This window comes from Pristis pectinata, chromosome 1, assembly GCF_009764475.1.
Source record: "Pristis pectinata isolate sPriPec2 chromosome 1, sPriPec2.1.pri, whole genome shotgun sequence".
Classification (NCBI taxonomy): Eukaryota; Metazoa; Chordata; class Chondrichthyes; order Rhinopristiformes; family Pristidae; genus Pristis; species Pristis pectinata.
The window spans coordinates 31,540,439-31,564,755 of record NC_067405.1 but is presented as its reverse complement, the minus strand read 5'-3'; the positions used below and the strand labels follow the sequence as shown (position 1 = coordinate 31,564,755).

General features: G+C 39.7%; 1 protein-coding gene across 2 annotated transcripts in view; it reads right to left on the bottom strand.

Annotated features, from left to right (window-relative positions):
- Positions 1-24,317, bottom strand: part of LOC127580749 (inactive dipeptidyl peptidase 10-like) — a 547,404-nt gene that overhangs the window by 36,915 nt on the left and 486,172 nt on the right. For both annotated transcript variants that reach the window (XM_052034610.1, XM_052034700.1), the window contains 3 exons: positions 15,209-15,300; positions 11,268-11,315; positions 7,777-7,898 (listed from right to left, as the gene is read on the bottom strand). In XM_052034610.1, the coding sequence (XP_051890570.1) occupies positions 7,777-7,898; positions 11,268-11,315; positions 15,209-15,300 (262 nt within the window). The remainder of the gene's footprint in view (positions 1-7,776; positions 7,899-11,267; positions 11,316-15,208; positions 15,301-24,317) is intronic.

The window sequence follows — 24,317 nt, the reverse complement described above, 5'->3', positions numbered from 1 at the left end:
TGCTGGAAATGCTGGATAAAGCTATGGGTTACTCGAGGGCTTCAGTTCGGAGGACTTCGGAGCAGCTAAGTTTTTTCTGTTTATCACTTTTATTAGGGTTTTAAGTGTAAGGGTTAGTTTTTGTTAGGGTTTTAAGTATAAGGGTTAGATTTTTATAACTTTCTTTAGTAAGTGTTTTAAAAGTTTTTTCTAACTAGTCGAGTGGGGGCTGGACTGCGCAGGCGTGGCGCGGGCAGCTTAAAAAAGCAAACAGCCTGTAGAGCAGGCAGCGTTGGAGCGGCAGCAGTGTGAGTGGGAGCAGAGTGTTCTGGGCTTTGGCTCGAGGGGCTTCGGCGTGAAGGGGCAAGGAGGGTAAGTAGCTGGTAAGTAGGTAAAGGTAAGGTTTACCTGTTGTCTATTATAGATTTGTAGGTGGGATTAACTAGCGGGAAAGAAAAACAAGGTAGTCAGATGGAGGACATGGTCATATGCTGCAGCTGTTTGATGTGGGAACTCGTGGACCTTGCTGCGGTCCACGATGGCCACATCTGCAGTAAGTGCTTGAGGCTGGACGAACTTCGGCTCAGAGTTGATGAGCTGGAGTGACAGCTACAAACACTGCGCAGCATAAGGGAGGGAGAGAGTTATGTAGACACAGTTCATCAGGAGGCAGTTACCCCCCTTAGAGCAGGTACATCTGAGGTTCAGGATGCAGATAGAATGTCAGGGGAGGGAAGAGGAAGAAGAAGTCAGGCAAGCAGACAGAGCAGGCAACACGGGAGGCTGTTGCCCTCAGAAACAGGTTTTCCGCCTTGGAGGCTGTTGAGGGGGATGACCTGCAGGGGCCTAGCTGCAGTAACCAGGTCTCTGGCACTGGGACTGGTACTGCTGCTCAGAAAGGAAGGGTGGGAAAGAGACATGCGGTAGTGATAGGGGACTCAATAGTCTGGGAAACAGATAGGAGGTTCTGTGGCAGTGAGCATGAATCCCGGATGGTATGTTGCCTCCCAGGTGCCAGGGTCCGGGATGTCACTGATCGGGTCCACAGGATTCTTGAGTGGGAGGGAGAGCAGCCAGAAGTTGTGGTCCATGTTGGCACCAACGACATAGGTAGGAAGGGGGATGAGGTCCTGAAGAGCAAGTTCAGGGAGCTAGGCAGAAGACTGAGGAACAGGACCTCAAGGGTAGCAATCTCGGGATTACTGCCGGTGCCACGCGATAGTGAAGGCAGGAATAGGAGGAGGTGGCAGATAAATGCGTGGCTGAGAAGTTGGGGCAGGAGGGAGGGTTTTAGATTACTGGATCATTGGGATCTCTTCTCGGGAAGGTGGGACCTGTACAGGGAGGACGGGTTACACCCGAACCAGAAGGGGGCCAATATCCTTGCGGCTAGGTTTGCTAGGGTGGTTCGGGAGGGTTTAAACTAGTTTGTGAGGGGGAAGGGAACCGGAGGAGTAGGTCAGAGGAAGAAGGGGATGGGGAAAAGTTAGATCGAACAGGCAGAGAGGCTTTGGGGAAGGAGAAGCAGGATACAGGCTATAAAAGTAGTAAGGTAGATGGACTGAAGTGTGTTTACTTAAATGCAAGAAGTGTCAGGAATAAGGGAGATGGATAAGTATGGGGGACTATGATATTGTGGCTATTACTGAGACGTGGCTGATGTCAGGGCAGGAGTGGATATTGAATATTCCTGGTTTTTGGTGTTTTAAGAGGGATAGGGAAGGGGGGAGAAGAGGAGGAGGGGTGGCGATACTGGTCAGGGACACTTACAGCTGTGGAAAGGATGGATGTTGTAGAAGGATCATCTCTAGAGTCTGTATGGGTGGAAGTAAGGAACAAGAAAGGAGCAGTTACTCTACTAGGAGTATTCTATAGGCCCCCCGGTAGCGGTAGAGATATAGAGGAGCAGATTGGGTGAGGGGTCTTGATGACGGGGAAGGGAGTGCTGGTAAGGGTAATGTTCTCGAGGTTGTAGATATCAAGAGAGAGGATGTGTTGAAGTTGTTAAATAATATCAAGATGGATAAATCTCCGGGGCCTGACGGGATTTTCCCCAGGCTGCTTCAAGAGGCGAGGGAGGAGATTGCTGAACCGCTGGTAAGGATCTTTGAGTCCTCGTTGTCCACGGGGATGGTGCCGGAGGATTGGAGGGTGGCGAATGTTGTCCCCTTGTTCAAAAAAGGTAGTAGGGATAGTCCAGGGAATTACAGACTGGTGAGCCTTATGTCTGTGGTGGGTAAGCTGTTAGAAAGGATTCTAAGGGATAGGATCTATGAACACCTGGAGAATAATGGACTGATTAGGGGCAGCCAGCATGGATTTGTGAAGGGAAGATCTTGCCTCACAAGCCTGATAGAGTTCTTTGAGGAGGTGACAAGGAAGATTGATGAGGGTAGTGTGGTGGATGTGGTCTATATGGATTTTAGTAAGGCGTTTGATAAGGTACCTCATGGTAGGCTTCTTCAGAAGGTCAGAGGCCAAGTGATCTACGGAAGCTTGGCTGTGTGGATTAGGAATTGGCTTGCCTGTAGAAAGCAGAGGGTTGTGGTGGAAGGAGTGCCCTCAGATTGGAGGGCAGTGACTAATGGTGTCCCGCAGGGGTCGGTTCTGGGACCTCTACTTTTTGTGATATTTACAGATGACTTAGATGAGGGGGTGGAAGGCTGGGTTAGTAAGTTTGCGGACGACACTAAGATCGGCGGTGTTGTGGATAGTGTGGAGGGCTGTCAGAACTTACAGAGGGATATTGATAGGGTGTAGAGCTGGGCTGAGAAGTGGCAGATGGAGTTCAATCCGGAGAAGTGTGAGGTGGTACACTTTGGAAGGACAAACTCCAGGGCAGAGTACAGGGTAAATGGCAAGGTACTTGGCAGTGTAGAGGAGCAGAGGGATCTGGGGGTTCATATTCACAGTTCACTGAAAGTTGCCTCACAGGTGGATAGAGCAGTTAAGAAGGCCTATGGGATGTTAGCTTTCATAAATCGTGGGACTGAGTTTAAGAGCCGCGAAGTGATGATGCAGCTTTACAAAACTCTAGTTAGACCACACTTAGAGTACTGTGTTCAGTTTTGGTCGCCGCATTATAGGAAGGATGTGGAGGCGTTGGAGAGGGTGCAGAGGAGATTTACCAGGATGCTGCCTGGATTAGAGCGTATGGAATATGAGGAGAGGCTTAAGGTGCTAGGGCTTTATTCACTGGAAAGGAGGAGGATGAGGGGAGACATGATAGAGGTATATAAAATCTTGAGAGGAATAGATAGAGTAGACAGCCAGCGCCTCCTTCCCAGGGCACCAATGCTCAAGACGAGAGGGCATGGCTTTAAGATTATGGGTGGGAGGTTCAGGGGAGATGTCAGGGGAAGGTTTTTCACCCAGAGAGTGGTTGGTGCATGGAATGCACTGCCTGGGGTGGTGGTGGAGGCAGATACATTGGACAGGTTCAAGAGTTTGTTGGATAGGCACATGGAGGAATGTGAGATAGAGGGATATGCGGGAGGAAAGGTTTAGATAGTGTGAGGGTGGTTTGATGGATGGCACAACATGGTGGGCCGAAGGGCCTGTTTTGTGCTGTATGGTTCTATGGTTACCTCACTACATCTTGATCTATTAACATTTCACTTGCTGCCAATTATTTGCTTTTAAAACCAGGCAGAATATCAAAAAAGACCAATGATTAGCTGTGTTTTCTAAGTTAGTTCTAGCTTTCGGGTACATTTAAATTGCTCCTCTCATTGTTGTGTGTTCAGTCACATTCAGTCAGGAGGAAATGGAATGTGATTTTTAAGGTTTGTAGTTCATTTCAGCGGATTCAAGTAAATCTACTGTGAAGATAATTTCTCTGAAAGCTTTTGTTTTTCTTTTTGTTTCTGAAAATGGCTGAAAATGGTCTCTGAAAATGTCTGAACTGTTCATACAGACATCCACTTTTCCTTAATTTCCCTTCCATTTCTTTGGTAAAGTATCTAGACTCCATTTGCTACCTGTAGTCAGATGCTACATTCAGTGAGGCTCTAGTATGGCGTTTTGCTGGAGAGAGTATGGGCTGGAGGATCTTCACTATGATTCTCTGGGCTTACCATTGACCTGCACACCCACACCCATTTGATCAAATTCTGTGTTAGAATGTAAACTGATGAATTTGTCTTTAGCCGTCTATAGGCTATCAGAGCAAGTCAGTGACAGAAACCCCTTGTCATATACAATTGCTGCTGGCTTATCTGAATTTGATTTAGGCACTAATATAGATCATGTTGCAAGTTAAAACATTTTTTTGATGCACTGTACAGTTAATTTACTATTGTTAGATTTTGATTCATGCATATAGTAAAATATCACAAAGATACTCAAAAATCACAGCAGATGACATTCCTGGGATGGAAAGAAAATCTATCAAATAGATTTGTTCTACTACCTTACAAAATACTATGTATGTTTCTAAAAATGCAATTCCCTTCCCTGAACCAGCTTTCATACCCTCTTCACTGTTAGATTATTCATTAGGCTGGCTGTTGGTGTGCATTTAGAATAATTGCAATGTAATCAGTGAGGATGATTTCAGAGGATGAACTGCAGCAGATAAGCCTGACCCTGTATTATAACAAAGCCTATTAGAAAATGTCTCATCATTAATTCTGTGGAAGCAATAGCTCTATAACAAAATATGGATAAGATATCCAGGTACTATGATCTTGCCTAACAACGTGACTACTGACAATATTAGTTCTGAAATTACAAAGCTTTCTCCCCCATCATAATGTCCTACTTGACCAGAGAAAACAGTAAACTGAATAGTAAAGATCAGTGTTTTCAAAAGCTACAAGATCTAATTTTTATAAGATATATTTTTTAATCAAAACCTTAACCTAACTCAAAACATTTGTAATTAACTGGGAAAATGAGGAATTGAAAATCGTTTTCCCCCAGGAATATTGGTGTAATTCCTTTAACAAACAAATGTAAGTTATTCCTGCCTAATATGGTTCATATCATACAACATTTCAGCTTTTTTAAGGCTTTCATAAATTGAATTAATGTTATGAACTATTTGTAATATAACTTAGCATGTTGTTATTTTAAATCCAAAAAGCAGTGTAACTATTATATAGAAAATTATAGAGATAGGGCTCTCAGAGGCAAAATGTCTCCAATTTGAAGCAGAGTTTGATTGGACTAATTTTTATGGATCAATTAATGTGACTAATAGTTTGGATAGAATTGTGCTACATGCAGCAATTTACATCTTTCAATTTAGTATACTATATTTGGAGCTCATGATGTCTCCTCTGCATAGACTGGTTGTCTTCTTAAAGGAACAAACCCCTTTGGACCACCCTGCGACCCTAAGCTTCTGTTAATTCTCCATCCCACTCTTGCTCTGACCATTGGCAGACACCAAGTTCTTCTCATAATGATCCAAATATTGCTAACTGATTCCAACTAGTCAGTGCTTACCACTCCAAAGGCTGTGAATGATATAACAGCATTAAACCCAGTAATAGTATGAATTATGCAGCTTGGCCATTTTAATCACAGTAGTGAGATTTGAGCACATATTTCCCATGTGGCTTCCACTAATGCAAAAGAGTAAGGATCTATCTTAATGTACTTTCCAAATTCTCCCTTCATACTATTTGTAAGGGTTGATTTTCCTCTTGGTATATCGTAATTTAAAAGCTCTCTCACAGTACTGAATGCCAAATATCACTTAAAAGAGATGAATGTATCTATCACATACTGAAATACTAATTTCTGAGGTAAAGGTGGATATAATATATTACTGTTTTGTGATATGTTTTAGTTCATTGCCAGCTTTAAATATTTAATGTAAAACCACTAAGTTTTGAGGAAAAGTAATGAGGGTTGTAAAAGTCGAAGGTTTCCTTTTGTTCTTAATAATCTGATGTTTCAAACATTTACACCAACAACTAAACTGGTGTTTACAAAATGCCTTTAATGTAGCAAAATGTTCCTCACAAATATGATAACTAGGCGACAAAAACTCTGGTTTCATTTGAGCCATTGTCAAAGACAGTGTTTAAGTTGGTGGCTAAGGAACAGAGATTGTGATGAAGCCCAAAGGCAAAATGTTTGACAATTTAGAGGTAGTGGAAAAGTCAAGAGAAGTTCTGGTGAGGCAGAGTTGGGTATTGTCTATGTGCCTGTGGAAACTAACTCTGTGTTTTCAGATTATATTAGTAAGAGGCAGCATTTAGATAAGAGGTAGAGATCTGGAGGATAGCAAAGGTAAAAATGCAGACCGGCGAAGAAAAGCCACTGATTCTGGAGCTATGGCTGTACAGATAAGAATGGAAATGTACAAATGCAATCCCATGGAACTGGATTATAGTCATTGAATCATAGAGTAATACAGCATGGAAACAGGCCCTTCATCCCAACTAATTCATGCTGACCATGGTGTCCACTAAACTGGTCACATTTGCCTGTGTTTGGTCCATATCATGGTGATGTCTCACATTATTTCAATAGCATTCATGCCAACCTACAAAAGTTTGAAACCTGATGAATAGTTTCAAGAAATTCATTGAAAAATAATTTCAATGAAAGTAAACCTCAAAGATACCTGTTAATAAAAACTCAGGGCAATGAAGCATATTAATAATGAGATTGAATAGCTATATTCTTTTTAAAGTAATGTAGCTCTTTCAAAAGGAATGTGCAATACATTCCACAAGTATTGCTTTTATGGAAAGTGAAACCCAAAATGTCTCACCAAAACATATAAAAAAATGTTGCAATGGGATTGCAATGAGATATGAATTTGTTATGAATTCTGGCATTGGCATGATGAACCAAATGGCCTCCTCCTTTAATACACAGAACCAAAATATTGCCAATACTGGAAATCCCAAATAATATCAAAAAACTTCGCAAGCAGATAGCTTTTGTAGAGAGAGAAACAGTTTACTTTTCAAATTGATGACCAACAGAAAACAATTACAAAATTGTAAGTTATTTGGGAAGAATAACCCCAAAGCACCTTGGAAGACTTTTACAAAATCCAATGTGATGATGCACTTCAAAATGAAACTTTTCCTCTTGTATCAATTGATATGTTGGTCATTGTGTTAAATTATGTAAACTAAACCATCAGGCATATTTGACTGATGGATCATTGGTCAGAGTGCAGGAACTGAAGTATATAGAAAACAAATTCCCAAGCAGAAATTCCTGCATGTCTTCATAGATGTAAATTAATATCATCACTTTATAAATACCTAATGATGCCACACAAATATCATGTAAATATTATATTTCCTAAAGCAGTATTTCAGTTGAATGCAGTTAATAAAATCCTTCTACTTAGGAGATCCATCATTAAAAAAAATCTTAACCATACAACCAAAAGAAATGGTTCTGCTAAAAGATTATGAACCTGAAATGTTAACTCTGTTTCTCTCTACAAAAATGCTGCCTTAAATGGACATTCCTTTCTACATTTCCCTCACTCAAACCATTCATGATCCAATGACAAAAGGAGTCTCTCAACCCTAAGGTGGACTTTCAAAGTTACGCCAATTAGTTTTGGAATCTCTCAGAACTTTAACAGTAAGTAGACAAGTGACACCTCTCCAATCGATATTTCAACTAACTGAGTCCCAAACGTCAAATCAATGCACATGAAATTTTACCTATGATCAGCAAGAAAGTTTGCCTTGAATAAACCACAACAGATTTTTCCTTGCTTGCGGCAGCAGCAGCAACATCAGGAAGTTTTAAGTATGGAATGACCTCAAATCAATTGTACTTATTGTATCTCTCAACCGACTCAGAGCCTACCTTCACAGTGCAGAATGAAGTGTTCGTTATTGGGGCTGAAATGGGCACTGAAGTAGGAGCAGTTCTCCCTCTGGAAATTACAGGAAAGACACTTGCGGTGAAATGATCCTGCAGTATGAACACTGTTTAACAGAACAAGTAAAAACATCAAGGTTAGAACACCGAACAGAGATTTTTTTTTACTGATATGTTATTGAAAAACTAATGCAAATTAAATGGACTGAAAATTGAATCAGGTAATACCCCAACAAGCATAATGCAAAGTACAGCCAATGCTGGAAATCTGAAGTAACAACAAATGCCTGAAACACTGAGAAACCTGGTTGTGGTTGAAGTTTCAGGATGATTAATTACCGTTGGAGCCAGGAGAAATTACAGATCAATAAGAAGTCCAAGCAAAAAGGAAAGGGAAATAAAAAGAATAGCTTATGATTAGATGTCAGTTAGACATAGTTTATCAAAAGAAAACCTGATGAAAGAAATACTTGCAATTATCCAGCACCTTTTATGACCTCTGGATATCCAAAGCACTTTTTGGGCTGTGAAGTATTTTTGAAGTGTTGCCACTCTTGTAATGCAAGATACCTAAGTGACCATTTTCTAGACAGCAAGTTCAAACAACAAGCAATGGGATAATGATCAAATGATTAGTTTACATAATATTGACTGAGGGGTAAATCTTGCCTCATATTCTCCCACTCTGCTTCAAAATATTGCCATGGAATCTTTTACATCTAACTCAGTTTTACATCTTAACAAAAGGATGGCATCTCTGAAGGTGTAGGACTTACTCGGCAGTAAACTAGAGAAACTAGAAAAATGCAGGAGATCCCAAGACCCAGAGAATGATCCATCAGATTACCAAAGAGAGGGAGAAATACTGAGAAACCTAATTCCACTGACCTGGAAGTGGCAAAAGACAAGATTATGGCAGGTGTGCAGACCATTAGCTTGCCAATGTACTGATAGGGAATCTGCTTCATTTCCCCTGGCTCTATTCTTTCTAATAAACTTTTTGTGTTTAACATCTCTATATTTGTATATTATCTTCTAATTTTAAATGTTTTTATCAAGGATTTTTGCAGTTATCAGATTCAACACTGTAGAATACTACAACCCTGCACAGAAAGAGGTTGGTAGGATTTGTAATATTTCATTTTAACTTCGAAGTTGTCACACAAAATTGACACAAATTTAAAATCAGACATCTCAACTGCTGTTGTGAGGGACAGAAGTCCATTCATTTCTGATACAGGTTGGCATCAGGGGCCAGAGTCAATCACGTGAAGAGCGAGGCCGTGCTCTTCGGCAACTGGCCCGACCGATCCATCGTCCCCTTCACCGTCAGGCCTGACTATCTGAAGGTGCTGGGGATCTGGTTCGGATGGGCTGGGGCGTGCAACAAAAATTGGCGGGAGCGGATTGGGAAGGTGAAGCAGAAACTGGGACTGTGGGAACGGCGCTCCGTATCGATAACTGGGAAGAACTTGGTCATCAGGTGTGAGATGCTCTCAGGGCTGCTGTACTTGGTGCAGGTGTGGCCTGTTCCTCGCTCCTCAGGCTTGGGAATCACCCACGCTGTCTTCCGGTTCATCTGGGGATCCAAGATGGAGCGGGTCCCACGGGCCACCATGCACGTCCCCGGACAATGGGGGTAAAGGTGTCCCCAATGTTGCCCTCCTCCTGATGACCACCTTCATCTGTGGCTGCATCAGGCTGTGCGTGGAACCCAAGTACGTGGGCACCAAGTGTCACTATGTACCGAGGTTCTACCTGTCCCTGCTGTTGTGAAGGATAGGCCTGGCCCCATGGCGTCCCAGTCAGCTGGACGCTGCCGCGCTACCTGTCCTTCATGGAAAAGTTCTTCCAGACCAATACCTTTGACCACAAGTCCATCAGGCAGTGGTCAGCACGGAACATCCTGCAGGCACTGCAGGAGAAGGACTCAATGGATACTGTGGGGTGGTTCCCTGAGCAGACTGTCCAGACCATCTGGCAGAATGTCTCATCACCAGAACTCACCAACAAGCACCGAGACCTCCCAGTCAGATCCTTCCTGTATGGTTGGAACCTCACTCCCAGCGCGTGCTTGCCCCTGGAGGACTGTGCTGGGGACGAGACGGTTGCCCACCTCTTTGCGGGCCGTAGGTTTGCGAGGAGGGTGTGGCGAAAGATGCAAGGGTCCTTGTCACAGTTCATCCCCAGCAGCAGCGTAACAGAGGATTCTCTGATCTACGGGCTGTTCCCGGGGACACACACACAGACGGACATCAACTGCTGCTGGAAGGTCATCAACTCGGTGAAGGACGCTCTTTGGTCTGCCCAAAACTTGTTGGTCTTCCAGCACTGTGAGATGTCCGTAGGGGAATGCTGCCAGCTGGCACATTCCAGGCTGCAGGAGTACGTGCTGAGGGATGCACTGAAGCTGGGTGCAGCCAATGCAAAGGCTCGGTGGGGAAGGACTACAGTTTAGGGTTCTTCTGCCACTGGAGTGGGAGGGGCGGGGACAGGCGAGAAAGCCCCTAAGTATTGTAAATATGGGACCGGGTAGCTTCCAGGGAGCCACACGTGTGGCATCGGTGCTGTTTTTTTATATATATAAAAAGGTAACACTAATGAATGATCTGTACAAGAACGTAAAGGTTTGCACTGTTTTGTAATTGTATATAGTTTGTCTTTTATTATGAATAAACTTTATTTTGAATAAAAAAATGCAGGTTTCATAATTATTGAATTGTTCCTCTGCCAACTGTTTGCTCTCAGCTTCGGATTCAGACAACCAGTTTTCTATTTTATTGCCTGTGGGCAAAATAAGAGAGGACTCTTCACTGATCTAACTCCTCATCTAAATGAAGTATTCATTCACGATGTAAACTCACATTTCCTAGTTTGGATTTAAAAATTGAATTTGAACTCACAAACAAGATTTGATAGTGTTCTGCAAGGTGTGACATTTTATTCAAAACATAAAATTAATTATTTTGTTTCAGATGAAAATGCACTGTTTTGTATTGTTAATTTATCATAACAGTCCTCGAAGAAATCTTACCGCCTCCCCAATTTGCATTTCCCTTGGTTGTTTTATTTATTGTAAAGTGCATTTTCAGACCAACTTAGTTATTAATCCAATTTCACAATATGCATGACATTAAGATACAAGTATCTTAACTTGTATTTGTGCATTTGGGAAATATCACTGATTTGTTTGTGCATCTATTTTGATCTGCACATGGGCATGAAATAAAATGTTAACAAAAGTGGTGAAAGTTGCTGTCCTCTATAAAAAATGAATGAGGCAAATTAAATAAAGATAGCTGCACCAGGTTTATGACGCCCAGACAGAGATGACATTTCATTAGCAAATTCAATGACCTCAAAGGATCTTAACTCTTTTAAAGTGACTACCCTTTGTCCTCATTTAATCATAGTACAGAGTTGGGAACAATTTTGTTTTATTTAAACAGGTAAGATAATGACTGGGTTCTGCTTACCTGTACAACTGTCTTGCTCTTGGGGAATCTTCCGTACTCAGAAAATATCTAGTGAATGAGATTCAATAACCACACATACACATATTAACATAACTTTTTGTTTTAACAAACATTTGCTTAATGTAATTATATTTCTTGGCAAAACTATGTTTAGAATCATCTTTATTTGACCAGGTTAAAATTATTGTGCAGACTATGCTTTGCTAAGTGACATATCTCACAAATTAAAAATATATCTCACACTTCTCACACATTAAATGTATTAAAATTATATAATAGCTTTTTGAGGATTTTGATAGCCCAAAGTGCTCTTCAATAAATTACTTGTGAAATATGGTCATTCTTGCAATGTAGGAAAATATGGCAAAATATTTTCTGGCCACATTTACATTTTGGGCTAAAATAGGTTCCTTCGAGGTGTAAATTATTATCGAAAGTACTTGCTCATCTCCACTCATCTGGCACCCCTTCTGTGGCCAGAAAATACTTAAAAAGTTTCTATCAGAGCCTCAGCAATCTCCTTTATTGCCTCCTATTGCAGCCTGGGATACACCCCATGAGGCTTTGGGGATTTTTCCACCCCTAAACCTGCAAAAACATCTAATACCTCCTCATTTTCAATGGTTATTTGTTCTAGAATTCCACCATTCCCCTCCCTAAACTTTTCAACTGTGATGTCCATCTCACTTATGTCCTCTATGTCCTCCAGCTCCACACACAGATTGTAACTTTGGTCCCTAATGGGTCCTCCTCTTTTCCTGGTTACCCTCTCGCCCTAACGTATGGAATCCCTGACCACAGAGGGTTGAGGAGGCGAAGTTATTGATTATATTTAAGGAGAAAGATAAATCTCTAGACACAAATGGCATCAAGGAGTATGGGGAATACGGTACTGAGGTTGGCAATTGACCATGATTGTATTGAACATCAGAGCTGGCTCAAAGGGCTAAGTGGCTCACTCCTGCTTTTGTTTTTCAGTAGTCCAAAATAGAGAGAGAAAAGAAATACAGCACAATACAGGCCCTTCGGCCCACCATGTTATGCCGACCTTCTAACCACACCTAAGACTATCTAACCCCTTCCTCCCACATATCCCTCTATTTTAAATTCCTTCATATGCTTATCTAGTAATCTCTTGAACTTGACCAACGTATCAGCCTCCACCACCACGCCAGGTAGCGCATTCCATGCACCAACCACTCTCTGGGTGAAAAACCTCCCTCTGACATCTCCCTTGAACTTCCCACCCATTACCTTAAAGCCATGCCCTCTTGTACTGAGCCTTGGTGCCCTGGGAAAGAGGCATTGGCTGTCCACTCTATCTATTCCCCTTAAAATGTAATAGTTGTTTACATTCTTTAGTGTTCCTAAGTCTGACATAAAGGATGAAGGTAACTGATTATCTATTGCAGATATTTGCCATTTGCCTTTTTAATTTGTATCTCCAACAGTTCATTTCTTTTCATTCTCACTGGAACCATTTGATTGCCAATTACCAGATTTTGCAAGTTCAAAATCAGTCGCTTTTCTGCTTCAGCAGCCTACAGCCATACATTTAAATTTGCATTAGAATGAAGACTGCAAGTGAATAGACAAATTTAGAAGTGAAGATAGATTCTGAACATTTATTCAAAATGATATTGGCTTTTAATGCACCCTACATTCATGTGCAGTTTACATTTAGATATCAATGAAAAAAATCCCATCTTTTAAAAATAATTAATGCCTTAATTTCTCAGCAGACATATGGTCAGTAAACGTGTCTATTTAAATGACAGTATTAATAATTAGGGTTATAGCACCTGAAGATTGCTACCTTTCAAAATGGACAAATTTACTTATTCTCGGTTGGTCTGGATGGAATTGGCAGAGGGACTTACTTCTGACAGGTCTCTGGCCCTATGATCTGGTTTGAAATTTTTCCCTGAATTGAGAGCTGATGATTGTGTCAGCCCATCTACATGGGCACATTATTACAAGAGGCAGGTCTCGTTGAATGATTTCTCATTAAGTCACACAGCAAGGAACCTGGCCCTTGGGGCACCAAGTACATATCCCAGCACTCCTCTCATAACCTTCTATGTCACACTTGTTTCCCATGCTCACTTAAATACTGAAATGCTTTCTCCATCAATCCCTTACGCAGTGAGTTCCAGGTTTCAACCTCTGGGTGAGAAAAATTCTTCCTCTAATTTCCTCTAACTTACCTAGCACTTACCATAGACCTATGCCCTCTGGGCTTTGACCCTTCTGCTAAGGGGAAAAGTTTCTCACTATTCATTCTACCTATGTCCATCATAATTTTATCTACCTCAGTCAGGTCACTTCTCAGCCTTCTCTGCTCCAAAGAAAGCAAGTTCAGCCTATCCAGTCTTTTTTCATAGCTGAAGCCCTTCATCCTAGGCATTATTGTGGTGAATCTCCTCTGCATCCTCTTCAGTGCAGTCACATTCTTTCTATAGTGTGTCAACCAGAAATGGACATACTACTTCAGTTGTGCTTTAACTAATGTGTTATAGAGATGTGCCCTAATATCCCCGCTCTTATATTCTACACTCTGGATAATGAAGGCGAGTACCTCATATGCTTATTTAACCATTGTACTACTTATATTGATGACTTCAGATATGTTTTGACATTTATACCAAGGTCACATTATGTTTAAATTCCTGTATTTTTCTCCATTACAATAAACTTAATGTAAAGCTGGTGTATTTTGTTGTTGCACGAAATGAATACTACAGAGGAATTGATTGTTCAGGAATCCATTTATAGTAACTACAGAGCCATCTTCCTGCTGTCTGCACAGAAAGAGTCATAATCAGCGTCCTCCATAATCACCCACTCACAGTAGCCAAAGAGTTGCTTTTGCAGTTGCAGTGTGGATTTCTTCCATCTAGAGGAATAATACACATAACCTTCATTGCATGAGAGCTTGAAGAGAAATGCAGTAAGTGGCATTAAAAACTACACATGGCCTTTTTTGACTTCTGAGCCTGTCAATTGGGATAGACTCTGGAGTCTGCTCTGAAATGTAGCTGCCTGCACAATTTCATCTACATCTTGCATCTGCTGCATGATGGTATGCAAGCTGTGACCTTAAGCAATGGGGCGCAACAGACCCAATCTTAATGCAAGCTGGTGTCATTATGACAACATTTTGCTCAATCATTCTCACTGCAGTGTTGCACTTCACCTCCAGAAAAGCTTCCCACTGGAGTGTCGCTAAATAATAGGACAAATGGAAAGATGTTCAAATCATTTCACTGTTAATCCAGAACCACTTGACTCCAACTTCGGTCTTTGAGTTACACTACACAGACGAAGCTTACTTAGTTGTTTGGAGGCTAAACTCCAAGTCATTGTGGACTCGTTCATTGAAGTATACAAGAGAATGGACCTTACACTTAATATCTGCAAAATAATGGTTCCCTAACAATCTTGCTATACAACACCATTATCCAAAAACAATGGTTAACAAGGAGTCCCCGAAAAACATGAACTAGTTCCCTTTTCTTGGGAGCCATCTCTCAATGAAGGCAAACATTGATGGTAAAATGTACTGTTGTCTACAAGTACAGTGTTTGGCCATTAGAGTAAAAAACTTTTGAAGATCATGACCTCAAATCTGGCACAAAGCTCCAAATAGAGGTCATGTGATAATTCAATGCTTATGTTCGATCTTAAGGAAAAAACATACAGGAAAATGTAATTTGATTCTGAAATAGTTCAGTACATTGAACTATGGTGTACAATACTATCCCAAGCTTGGTGAAAATTTGTTGTGGAAAAGTACATTATTTAAGAAATAGAAGGTTGGTTTATTTCATCTTCCTATTAAAGTGAAGATGTCAGAGGTAACTAATTTGAAATTATTTCCTCATTGCAACTGTTGTCATTATTCAAGGAGGATAGATTATCAGAGTGCAGAATAGACTCACATCTTCTGATGGACTTCATCATATCCAAGGATTTGTGTGACTTCCCAGTTTCCTGATGTCAGGTGCCGCACACTGCTCAGTTCACTTTTTGGCTGCAATTTTTAAATGAAGAGATTAATAACACAATGTCTATGATTGGGAAGTAACAAAGCCTCAGATATAATAGTAAGGCAGGCTAATCACCCCCACTGTAGACACCTTTAACATTGAAATGTACATAAACTTAAATTTAATAATGAAATGCATTACTCTAACAAATTGGATGATTATTAATATTCTATTATTAATGCTAAGAGTTGCACTTCAGTTTGGTTATCAACATTTTGTCTTGTTGTTCTTCTTGAATTTGGAAGCATAATTTTTAATTCTTTTTGCAGTTCCATGGTACATTGGTTTCAGACACAGGACAAATATTTTCCTCCATTAACCTGATAGAGTGACTGAACCGATTTAGAGAACATTGTTTGCATCTGTGGTGCAAGTTGTTCTTATGTGAGCAATAGATACATATGACAGTAAAGAATTGTTCAGATATAGCAGTTGAAGTTTCAGGCATTGACCTTGACCATGCACATTGAAGATTTTATTTTATTATGGCAGCACATTTAGGTCCTCAGGAATTAAATCCTAGCATTGATCTCAAAGCTATCTAATCCTACTACTTTTTGAGAATTTGTCTCTAAGGTCTTCTAACCGCTCCTCCATGCATGCTTCTCTCCAGGGACAGAACACATCTCTCCTCAGTAGAGCCTGCTATTGTCAAGCCTGTTCCCTGATGTAATTATAAAATTCAATATTTGGACCACTTAAAAAAGCCCAATAATTTTAGAGATAAATATTAGTTTGTTCAATGTGAATGATTATCATGACCAATGTGATTTTATCCTAAACTCCACTTTCCTGTCTGTTCCTTATAAGCCTTGATATCAGGATTAATTCTAGTTTAACAATAAATATGGTTTCCAGTAGCATCATTGCTTTGTACTCTGCTTCCAAAATTCAGTTCCATCAATTAACTCTGGAAAGCACTTGGTCTACCATATAGTCAGTCTACAGCTACCTACCGGGAATGAATTTCTAGGTAAATGACTCAGAGGAAGACAAGACTATTTTTACATTAAAAATTGTAGCCATGAACAAGATGATGAACTATACTTAGAGCCAGCTATAAATCTTTTATACATGACCATGAACTAATGCTGAATATTAATTTCTGAAGCAATAAATTCTGAGATGATATTGAGCAGGAATCATATTTTATGATTGTATGTTTTTTCCTTGTTTCAAGCAATAATGATTAAGTGCTGTGCTAAACCATTTGGGGTGCTTGGGAAGATCACAGTATTACACGAGTTCAGACGGTAAGTTAGGTACAATTCAAAATGAGATTTATATTAAAATTTAAACACATTTTAAACAATAGCCACTTCTAAGAGTAGAGTTATTTTTAAACATTTATTTAGTATCTTTAAATGTATGTTTAAACATCAGTTAATTTTTTGTAAACGCACACATATTAATCTTTCTTAATTCTTGTAATACTTCTATCTTGCAGCTCATGACTATGAACACTATTAGTATTCAGCGAGTGGGAAGTTTGAATAGAAGGGTACCAGTGGTCTACTATGTCCGTCTTGATGACCTCAGTAAAAATTCTGATGTTAACTGTTGTGTCCATTCGGACTGAACTTGAAGGAAACACTCAGATCTTGAAATTTTAAAAATGCAAAAATAATTAGAATTACTAAACAGTTATTTTCCAGAGGTATTTTACTGTGGTAAAAATAAATCTTTTGAAATTAGCATGAAGGTAAAAGATGAAGATTAACAGATGCCCCTTGCTACTTGGCACACATCCAGGATGCAAAAGATGAGGGAGAAAATTTTCTAGACATTATCTAGAGTAATGAAAGATTCATTGTGTACTAAAGAGGTTGTTTGTTAGTGGAAGCTAGCAAAAGTAGTGCCTCTGTTTTAAAAAGGGAATAAGTCAAACCCAAGTAACCCATTAGCCTTATGACAATACTGTGTGAAATATCTTTATAGATACCATCAATTAGCCGGTCTGCTCAGATTTATGTGTGAGCAGATGGAAAATTATCCTTCACTTTCACAGTCACCATTCACCTCGGTCCCAGAAATAATCTGACTGAAGCTGATGCAGTTCATCTCTGGGGAAGCCAAATGCAGTTCAGAATTAAACAGCTTCCTTTGCTGGAATTGGCTAGATAGCCTGGAGCCTGCTGATCTTTTCCATTTTTTTGCTTTCTCATATTTGGAGGTTGGAGTTCAATACTTCAGCAGAAGTGTCTTTGAACTATGCTATGTAATAACAATTCAGCAATTTTTCAATCCAATATAATGACATAAAAAGCAAAAAAAAGTATTATAGTTTTAAACTGATTACCATTTGATTTTTTCACAAACTCTACAGAAAGCTCGAAAGAAGTTATCTGTAGAATAGCTAAGACTTTTGAGCGGTTCAGAAATATTTTAATGAACTTGCTCCTGGAAGTATCTGTTATGCTGTCATTTCCTAAAATGGTAAAATCTATGGCATAAACCTTAAGTAATAAACATGGTTAGTTAAATTAAACATTTGAAAAAATGTCTTATAATCTGCTAGCATTGAATTGGGGCACCAATAACGTTTAAAACTTGCAAAAATGTTTCTAGTAATAGTCAAGTCAGTCTAGAATTTTGGCATCATTTCATTCATGAATTATTACACAAGTATTTAACTGAACAAATACTGATGGTTTTTTATTCTAATTTTCTGGAGAAGATCTGTTTCGACAGCAAGTACTTTAACTTTCCTACAGCAGTGCGATTCTCAAGAGTCACATTCCATTTTGCATTGCTTTATTCTATTACACAGACCATTCAGCTGAGAAATTATTTCTTCTTTGTTCGTTCTTAATTTTCTGACCCATGAAGTTTAAATAAAGGAGCTCAACTATATGGAGAAGTCCCAGTACCACTATTATTGCTGAATGCACAGGCATTCTGTGTGTGAGCAGCAGCTGCTGTGTCAGGTTAATAAACATTTGTCTCTTTGTGAAATATAATTTAAAGGCATGTTTTGAGACCATGGGGCCAATTTGTTCCAAAGCAGTTTTTTTCCCATTATTTTCTTGATTTCTATTCAGTTAAATATGTACCTTAGAGCAAGATGGTGATCACAGATTAATAACAAACAATTTTGCAAGGTGCAGTTCTCAAAAGCTGAGTGATATGCATTGAATTACACATTCCTTTCAGAGAATGTTGCCACCTATTAACCATGAAAAGTATATGCAGAAAGATATTTCAGGATAATTTACAAAGGCATTCTGAAAATGGACTCTCACAGACCTAGAAATTCTTTGATGATTAGGAGGGTGCCTTAAAAGAGGGACATATGGGTTGCTAGGTTAATTGGTCACTGCAAATTGCCCCTAATGTGGAGATGACTGGTAGAATCTGGAGGAGTCAATGGGAATGTGGGGAGAATGGAAATGAGATTAGTGTGGGATTAGTGTAATTGGGTGCATGATGGTTGGTGCAGACTTGGAGGGAGGAAGGGCCTGGTATCTATTTGCTGTATGACTCTGTGGGACAACAAGCATTAATTGAGGATTCACTGCTGCAATATTTGATAGTGCCCAAGACCCATGGCATCATATCTGGGAAAGCAAGCTGTGAAGCAGAACCTTTGCAGGGGGTTGGGGGGGGGGGGGTGGTGAGGAGGGGCAGTGTTTCTATTTAAGATGCATTTACATGAAAGCAGTTCTCAAGACTGCCATGCAGTATCACTATTTTCTTTATTGAATTCTATTCCAAAGAAATTAATTTGCTCAGTGTTTATAAACATTGCGCTCTGTGTTAGAATTTCTCAGTCACTGAGCCCAAATACCTCAGGAAGTTGATCAAAGGCTTCATCGAAATGTAGGTGTGTAGGAGACTCTTAAAATAGGAAAGGGAGGTTGAAAAATAGAAAAAGGTAAGAACATATACAGTAACTGTGTATACAGGAGTTAAAGACACAGTAGAGAGGTAGCTGGTCAGGGGGATATATACAAAAATGCAGTTGTTAAACATAGAATGAATTTACAAAAAAGAAAAATTTTAAAACGACCCTTAGGGGACTGGCATCCAGCATAGATCAGGCAAAGAGGACAAACTGGGGAGATAGACCGGCATTGAGCTGAAGTTATGAAATGTGGATTATGGGATGTCAGTCAAGAGAGCATTTGAACAGGCGAATATGACTTAACAAATTCATGAAAAAGGATTTCAACAATGGGTGGATTGAGATATGGGTAAGAGATGAGTATTTGTACAAAGGTGATATAAGACAGTCTATGTATTGGTTTGCACTTGGCAGGGACGGGGTGTAGGCAAAAGCTTACTTAACTGTTGAATAATGGTTTGAAAATAGTGGAAACATAGAGATAGGTATAGTTGGCACACATGTGAAAGTTCACTTTGGTAATGCAAATAAACATTATAAAAATTGCCGGAATACTATTTTCATTATGAATCAAAGCATGTATGTGAGAAATGAAATAGCAAAACTAAAAATTGAACTTCATCTCATCCGATTCAAAGTCTATCCTTTAGATTTATACATTTCATTTGATAGCCAAATTCCAATAAATTTGGATCTTTTTAGTGTTGAGGTTTCAATTTCAAAATATATCCATTGATTAAAAATATGAATATGCATTCACCACAGCATTAGAAAAACATACAGAAGTGTAAAACATTTCTCAAATTAGATTTAGCAGTATCCACTGAGTGAAATGTAGCTTGACTAATTTCCTTACTTTGATGCAGCCGTGTGTCTTTAATCCTCACATGATAAAAGAGGAAATGAAAGGATATTAAAGCATACAGGATCAACTTGTCTCTGGCAAGATAAATTGACTGCAGACTCCCAGATGTTCCTTCCTGTCACTGGGGCTAATTGTACTGTGCCAGAATGTCTCACATAGTTCTCTTTATTGTGAAGTTGTCCTTGAATTGTGCCATTTCTACCTTGCTAGTTAGCTGTTAATTTCACTAAAATTCATAAAGGACATTTGATTTACATGTTTTGTTTTATTCATAGGGTGTTCTCCAGCAGGGAATGCTGTTTTCAAAACCAGAAATAAATTTAGCAGCACAGATAAAAACATTCTTCCTGCAATGAGTGCAGAATGTTGAGATGCGTTTGATACTGATGCCTTTGAAAGGATTAGCACATAATATAGAATTCAATACACCAGCGCCTTTGTTCTGTAACAATAAGGTAACAGTGTCCATTTTACAAATGATACAGGCTTCTTCATGGCTAGAGGTGGACCATGGTGCTGAAAGCTTTGTGTGTTGCCTGTTTCAGTAATGACCAATTCTGACAGACCTTAAAAAGTTGGTTTAATTGGATGTTCACTGTGAGGAAATCTGCTACAGTTGCAAATTTGAAAAGGATGTCATCCTGCAGGAAGATGATAAGAGGCAGAAAATAAATGGACTTGCTGAAGGCAGCACAGATCTGACAAAGCATATTCCCATTTACTGATGCAATTATGAACTTTTAAAAATTTATATTTGTGTTGGTATCATTGACAAGGCTCATATTTAATGGCCATCTTAGGTTGCCCTGTGATGTACGGTGGAAGCATTCTGACTGGTTGTATCACAGCTTGGTATGGAGCCTCCAATGCACAGGATCGCAAGAGGCTGCAGAGGGCTATAGGCTCAGCCAGCTCCATCACGGGCACAACCCTCCCCACCAACAAGGACATCTTCAAAAAGTGGTGCCTCAAGAAGGCAGCATCCATCATTAAGGGTCCTCACCATCCAGGACATGCCCTCTTCTTGTTACTATCATCGGGGAGGAGGTACAAGAGCCTCAAGACCCACACTCAATGATTCAGGAACAACTTCTTCCCCTCCACCATCAGATTCCTGAATGGTCCATGAACCCATGAACACTACATTATTCCTTTTTTTTTGCACTAATTACTTATTTTTGTAATTTATACATTTTTATGTTTTTGTACTGTACTGCTATCGCAAGACAACAAATTTCATGTCATTTGTCAGTGATAATAATTTTGATTCTGAAGGCTACCCTTAGATCTAAGTGGCTTGTTGAACTACTCTAGAGGACCAGCCACATTACTATAGAATGAATATAAAACAAAATCCTTATGTCTTTTCTCTACACAAAATTTAAAGCCTGATATTTAGATAAGCACAGATTGAAAAAAGTGATGCAATCCAAGTCCCAGAATTAGCAAGGTGAGAGATGCAGTTACTGTCTATATTAATTCTCTTCCCAATGTGTGTTCAAGCTCTACCTATGTTCTCCAAGCTCATCTTGTCCTTGATGTTATTCTCTCAATTCTTCTCTCAATAAGCTATTGATCACTCAAGTTTCCTTTCTTGAGTCCCATAACGGCTGGTATTGTCAACGATTCTTCCTCTTCAGGTACTGGTACTTGCTCCTGATGTAGGTCACTGTGCCCTTACAAACCCTGGCCCCAATCCCAAATTCTCTTTCCTCTCTAAAGTCCTTAATATGTTGTACTCCCAAATCTGAACCCCTATTTCCTTTAACACTTTAAATTTCACCAATGGTTCTGCTATTGCCACAGTTCTGAAACAGCTGATCTGCAACCTTTTTTGTGGTTCCTCTTCTGATGACTTTCCATTGCCTTACAGCTGGATGAAACCACAGTCAATTGAGTCCATTCTTATCGGTTCATTCTATGCCAGTGAATCACCTACAACGGTTTCTCTTCAGGTAGCTGCGTCATTTCCCTAGAGTGAACTTTAACCTCTCCTATACCTTATATACAAGCTGGCCCTTCGCAGCACTAGTTTCTCCATGTAGCCTGATGATACCTCACCACTAATTGTCGTGGCTCCTTACTATCTCTAAATCATGGGATTGCATGCCAGATATCTAATACTGGATTTGCAAAAATATTTCCAACTAAATAATTCAGAGACTGAAACCATTGCCTTTGGCCCCATCATAAATTTAATTCCCTATCCAATTCTCTACCACATTGAAATATTGAAGGTCTCATATAAATACACTGTTGCAACTGCCTTCAATATACAGAATAGTACACTGGAGTTAAAAATCCAATGTGAGATCAGTTTGGAATGAGGCAGATGGCTCATATATATACACAGATAGTTTGGGATACCTATTATTTTCCTCTACCACCTGGTTTCAGTTTTCTTCCCAAATGAACAATCCATCATTTTATACAATGCATTAACATCTAACATTTATTTCACTTTAAGTGAGCTTCTGCAATACTTTGACACTGCTGCTACAAAACTCCAGACTTAAAAGAGGTAGAAAATAACATACAATGTAACAAAATTCCAGTAACTTTTTCTTCCCATCTTTATGAAAGCTATCTTCTTGTTACCCAGAAATAGAAAAAAGTTGTTTTCACTGGTATTGAATGGGTTAAATTAATGCCTTATCAAGATGTCAAATACTTAGGGATATACATCAGGGTACAGAGGTGAGGGAAGAATAATTTCAAACATTTGGCTTGCAGCAAAATGTATTTCTTGTGATCAATGCATGAGACAAAATAAAATAGAATTTTCCCTCCAGGGCAGTTATTGCATGTTATGTTACAATTGAGAACTCATGTCACCTGTTAATCTTCACCTCTCCAATGGCAATCAGTTCAGTTCTGGAAATCTTATCATAGCCGTGAGCTCCAAGCCTTGAATCATTGATGTCATTTACTTCTGAACAAGCTCTCAAACAGTAATGCCCTCTCAGGTAGATTGCTCAGATCAGCAAATAATATTCTAAATCAAACTTGCAGTAAATCAGTCATTTATGTGGGTGTTGCTTCTAAAATCGTTCAATTTCTTGTGACCTGCTAGCTATTTGACTGTTGAAAAATGGGTGCTCTGCTCAATTAAAAGATACTTCTTTGCAGCAAAAGCTTTTGAATAGCTTTCTAGATCAGGACCTCACAAACTAAGTCCCAATATCACCTCAATTTAAATTTCCAGGTTCTCAAAAGCCAAACAAGACAAAATAGAAATTAAGCACCTGATCTAGAGCAAGTTCCAATAAATTACAATAGGACAATAATTAGGATAATTTGATGTTGATTAATGGATAAATATAGCTTGGACACAAATAGTATCTCCTAGCTATTTTTCGTACCATGCCTTTGGATCTTTTAAATTCTTCTGAGGAAGGAAATTAGGCCTCAGTTTAAACAAAACACATCTGGCTGTAAAACTCTCTCAGCGCCGTACTAGAGTATCAACATCGATTTTTGTACACAAGTCTGGCTTACTATATCTCCCTAAGATACCAGAAAATATTGATTCAAATTAAAAAGATCACTTTATTAAACAAAAGAATAGCTTGCAGTGAGGAGGCAACTAGAGATTCTGCAGATGCTGGAATCTGGAGCAATATACAAAAAATGCTGGAGGAACTCAACAGTTCAGGAAGCATCTATGGAGGGAAATAAGCAGTCGACGTTTTGGGCTGAGACCCTTCATGCACTGAGGAATGGTATCCTTGCTGTGGCTTATTTCCAGATATGCAAACCAATTCTGCTCAGTTCTGCATTTTCCCACTCGTGCACAGAGAGCACGAGTGGGTAAAGAAAAGTGGTTAGCATCTCATGTTGAAGACCTTTGACCAAAACTGGTTCCAGTTCCTACAAAGTGTCTTTGACCTGAAAAGTTAACTGTTTCACCTACTGCTGCCTGACCAGCTGAGTGCTTCCAGCATTTTCTGCTTTTGTTTCAGATTTCCAGCGTCAGCAGGTTTTTTTTGATTTTTCAGCAGAGAGAGCGATTGGCCACATCGTACTCTTTTAATAGTATGCACCAAATGTTACAGAAGCTACATATGTTAAGAAATATCTGGACCTTTGTTTTGGCTCAGTGGTGAGATGCTTACAACCAAGTACTTCTTAACTTTTAGATTTAGCTGACACCATTCCCTGCATATATGAAGACTCGGGCAGGCCTGCACCCTACATTTCCCTGGAATGACATCTTGGGTTGTTGGAAGACCTGGCTCCGAGCCAATGGAATGAGGGGGCAACACAAGAACACTCTTTATCGCCAGTGTCTG